The sequence below is a fragment of the Pterocles gutturalis genome, unplaced genomic scaffold (genome assembly GCF_000699245.1).
Source record: "Pterocles gutturalis isolate BGI_N339 unplaced genomic scaffold, ASM69924v1 scaffold6067, whole genome shotgun sequence".
Classification (NCBI taxonomy): Eukaryota; Metazoa; Chordata; class Aves; order Pterocliformes; family Pteroclidae; genus Pterocles; species Pterocles gutturalis.
Genome location: NW_010115150.1, coordinates 30,615 through 34,144, shown reverse-complemented (window position 1 = coordinate 34,144; position 3,530 = coordinate 30,615). Strand labels below are relative to the sequence as shown.

Sequence of the window (3,530 nt, the reverse complement as noted above, 5' to 3'; positions counted from 1 at the left end):
AGGACCATCCCGCTGTTGACACTGAGGTTGTTAAGACTCCAGCTAGAAGAACTCCTGACCCTAAGTGTTGAGATTTTAGTTCCTTTCCTTATCTTTTACGGAACACCTTCTATCCTGCAAGTGACTTCCTTTAAAGCCTGCCAACTAGATTAGTAAATAAACTGAACTCTAATGATGTAACCAAAGTCGGTTTCCTTCCCTTCTCCAGCGGCCACGTTTCGCAAGGTGGGTTTTAGCTTTTGGATCTGGTTCACGATGTCCATACGTCCTCCACAGCGAACACCACTTGAGGTAACAAGAGCAGTTCACCACTTAAAGCAGTCCTTCAGCAACCTCCTGAGCTGCCTCTTCACGGTCCAGGTTACACCATGGAGTTCCCGAAGGGGTGTTCCTCTCGCTCCTTCCCCCCGCTCCCCAATGCATTGTCCGGATGAAAAGGTACTTCTTCAGAATCAGTTTTGTTAAGTTCAAGCTCTCCTCCTGGGTCCAAAGAGGCCTTCCAGGACTTAAGTGGTTGGTAGAGTCTGCACAACGGATGGCTTTTTATGTTGCATAGTGATCAAAACTTCCCAGATACTCCAGCGCTGCCTGGTAACAGAACTGGTACTCGTCCTGCGGAGAGGAGAGAGATCCAGCCTCAGGGCTGGGAACAGCTCCCGCGTCCCTGCCCTGCTCCCCGCTGCACAAACGGGCAGGAACCAGGCACGGAGCCGCGACCTGCTGGGCAAGGAAATCCCTTCCCTTTACTGTCTGTGCCTCTCCTGGATCCCAGCATCCCAGCATGACCCCCCGGCTCCGCACCAGTCCGGGCGGCGTTTAGATGCAGGGATGGGGTCAGGATCAGGGCTGGCAGGCTGGGGTGAAATCTTTAAGGACTTTATAGCAATGGGATTTTTTTTTATTTATTATTAGTCAAGTAAAATCAGCCGCACAGCCTGGGCTTGCTTACTCTCAGGTTAAGGATGTGGTAGCTGTTAGAAAGGCAAAAGCTCAGCCCAGGCAGCCGTGGGACGGGGCTGCAGCCGTGGGGCTTTGCTGCTCCATCCTCCGAGGTGTGACGGGGACGGGGTCCCTGCTCCGCCTTACCTCCGTTTGCACCATCGCAGGTCGTTGTGTTCGCAGCATCTTTACGGTCTGGAAAATATCTACAACACCCTCGTAACGCATTCTTTCCAGGACGATACTCAATGTGATGAACACTCCAGTCCGGCCCACGCCAGCACTGCAGGAAGGGGAGAAAAAAAAAAAAGAAAATATACGTTAGACTGTTCAAATGCTGCTTTAAATGCTGAGGTTAGGGTATGGCCGAGCTGTGTCTTGGGAACATGTTAGAACTGGAGAGCCTCGGTCAGTCCTCCAGGAGGCAGGAAATGGTAAAACGGCCAGTGTGTGACCCAAAGAAATGTTTGGAAGTGAAATAAAAAAAAATAAATCAAAAGCTTTGGGTAGTGGTAAGCAGCACTCAGTGTGAATACTATTACTAATATATAACGTTGGGCTTTTTAAAATAAATAATGTGCAGAATGCATTCTCTCTCTTCTGCATCCTCAGATGAACTGGATGTTCCCGTTCGTGAACACCTACCTGCAGTGGACAGAGATGGGGCCATCCTGGCCAAACTGTTCCTTGGTCTTATGTACCTGGCCGATGAAATCAATAAACCCTTCTCCTGATTTTGGCACGCCTTGTTCCGGCCAGTCGGTGAACTGGAACTGGCGAACAGTTCGCGACTGCCCGTCCTGGGGGAGAAAAGAGTCGTATTTGTAACATCCCCTAGCTCTCGTGCTGAATACAAAAGGGGAAAAAAAACCCAAACCAACATTTTGTTGCTAGTTCATTAAGGGGCACAAAAAGTTGAACCAATTTTGTGTTGTCATCAAATGAACACAGTTATATTTTTTATATATAATGATGGTGAAGCTGCTGCTGTGTCCGGCCCCTGGCGGGTGTGCTGAGAGCTTCGACCACAGCAGAGGCGGCACAGATGGAGCCTTCAGCAAGGGAGCAGTCAAGGTGAGGTTACAGCCTCTCTATCCATCTTGACAAAGAGTTGCTGCTGTGTCAGAATTACAGCTGACAGGAAGATCAATCTTGTTCTACCACGACGGATGGCATCCTCCTCCTCCGCCTTGCAAACAGAGGTACCAGGTGCTACGCTCCCCGCAGCCCCAAAGGCTCAGGACTCTGAGAGCGAGGGATACAGCTGCTGAACAAACTCCAAAAGGTTCCTTCAGAGGAGAAATCTGACATTGAATCGGAGGTTATTTGAGTGAATGTGGAATAGGAGCAACAGCGGCTCCTCTTAGCGCCAGAGGAGAAACGGGCGGTTTCTGTCGGAGGAGCCCTTGGCCAGTCTGGGTTTCTGTTGGGTGTTTGGGGAGATCCCGTTTTCTGCTTTCATCTCAGATAAGCTCCAAGTAAAACCAAAAGCTTGGTACATCTCTAACGGTGGCTAGCGAGCAGAGGTTAGAAAACTGCTTTAAATCTGTAACAAGATCCATTCAAGTCCCATCTCTGTGTGTGTGTGTGTTCTGTTCCGTGTCACAACACCCTCTCCTCCACGGATGGTCAGCCCAGACTTGCACAGAGAAAGTCTTTACACCTCAATCTCTCTTATGGGAGCTAAAGTCCTTTTTTTTTTTTTTTTTTTTTTACTGTAAGCCCCCTTCCCTCTCGCATGGGTGTGAACCACTCCAGCCCCCCCCAGCTCTTACCCTGGCATCCGTGACCTTGAACTCCCGCAGGATGTACTGAGGCATGTTGTACTCGGCCATGGGATCGACGACGAAGTACTGGTACCGGGCAGAGCGCTCCGCTGGCCAGTACTGGTGGCACTTTTCCTGCCGGGGGGGGGAAGGAAGGTCACTGTTAGCCCTTGTGCTGCAGGATTCAGCCCCGTGCTTGTCCTTAGGGCACGCTTACCCGCCCCATCTCGCGAAGCTTCGTCAACATCACGACGATGGTGGAGTTGTTCTCCCATAGCATCCGCCAGAAATCTTCAGTGGTCTCCGCCAGCGGCCCTTGAGTGGCGATGTACGCCTTCTGCTGCCTGCAAGAGAGCCCAAACCCAAGGGGGGTGTCAAGGGGGGGGTTGGAGAATGGCTTGGGCAGAGCTTTGGGAAACGCACACCAAGGCTGGAGAGCAGGGGGAGAAATGGAAACGCTGGGGAAGGGCTAGGACAGCGCAAGGTCCAACGGGGTGGGAGGTGGCTTTGGTGCTAATGGTCAAAAAAAAAAAAAAATAAAAAAAAGAGCCAACGGTGAAGCTTTCTGTAAATACCATTTCCAAGGGGTAAATCTCAGCTACTCTAGTGTGATGCCCTGTATGGAAGAAGGTGAACATGTTGCATGTCAGATTCCTGGAACTAGAATCCGTATTTTCTGGGCAAGAATTCACCTGCCAGGCGTGGAGATACCCCAACCCAGCGCCACAAGCCAGCGCCAGGACTGCTGCACGTGCGGGGAGGCGAGGAAACGTGCACGGGGGGGGGTGGCTTTGTTCCCAAAGTTCGGGCTCAGCTTGAGATGGC

At 51.2% G+C, this 3,530-nt stretch overlaps 1 protein-coding gene across 1 annotated transcript in view; it reads right to left on the bottom strand.

Annotated features, from left to right (window-relative positions):
* Positions 1 to 243: 243 nt before the first annotated feature.
* LOC104462919 (receptor-type tyrosine-protein phosphatase S-like) overlaps positions 244 to 3,530 on the bottom strand; it is a gene marked incomplete at its 5' end in the record, with an annotated part of 33,602 nt that continues 30,315 nt past the window's right edge. The window contains 5 exons of the mRNA XM_010075070.1: positions 244 to 612; positions 1,087 to 1,222; positions 1,585 to 1,739; positions 2,715 to 2,840; positions 2,923 to 3,049. Of these exons, the coding sequence (XP_010073372.1) occupies positions 544 to 612; positions 1,087 to 1,222; positions 1,585 to 1,739; positions 2,715 to 2,840; positions 2,923 to 3,049 (613 nt within the window). The remainder of the gene's footprint in view (positions 613 to 1,086; positions 1,223 to 1,584; positions 1,740 to 2,714; positions 2,841 to 2,922; positions 3,050 to 3,530) is intronic.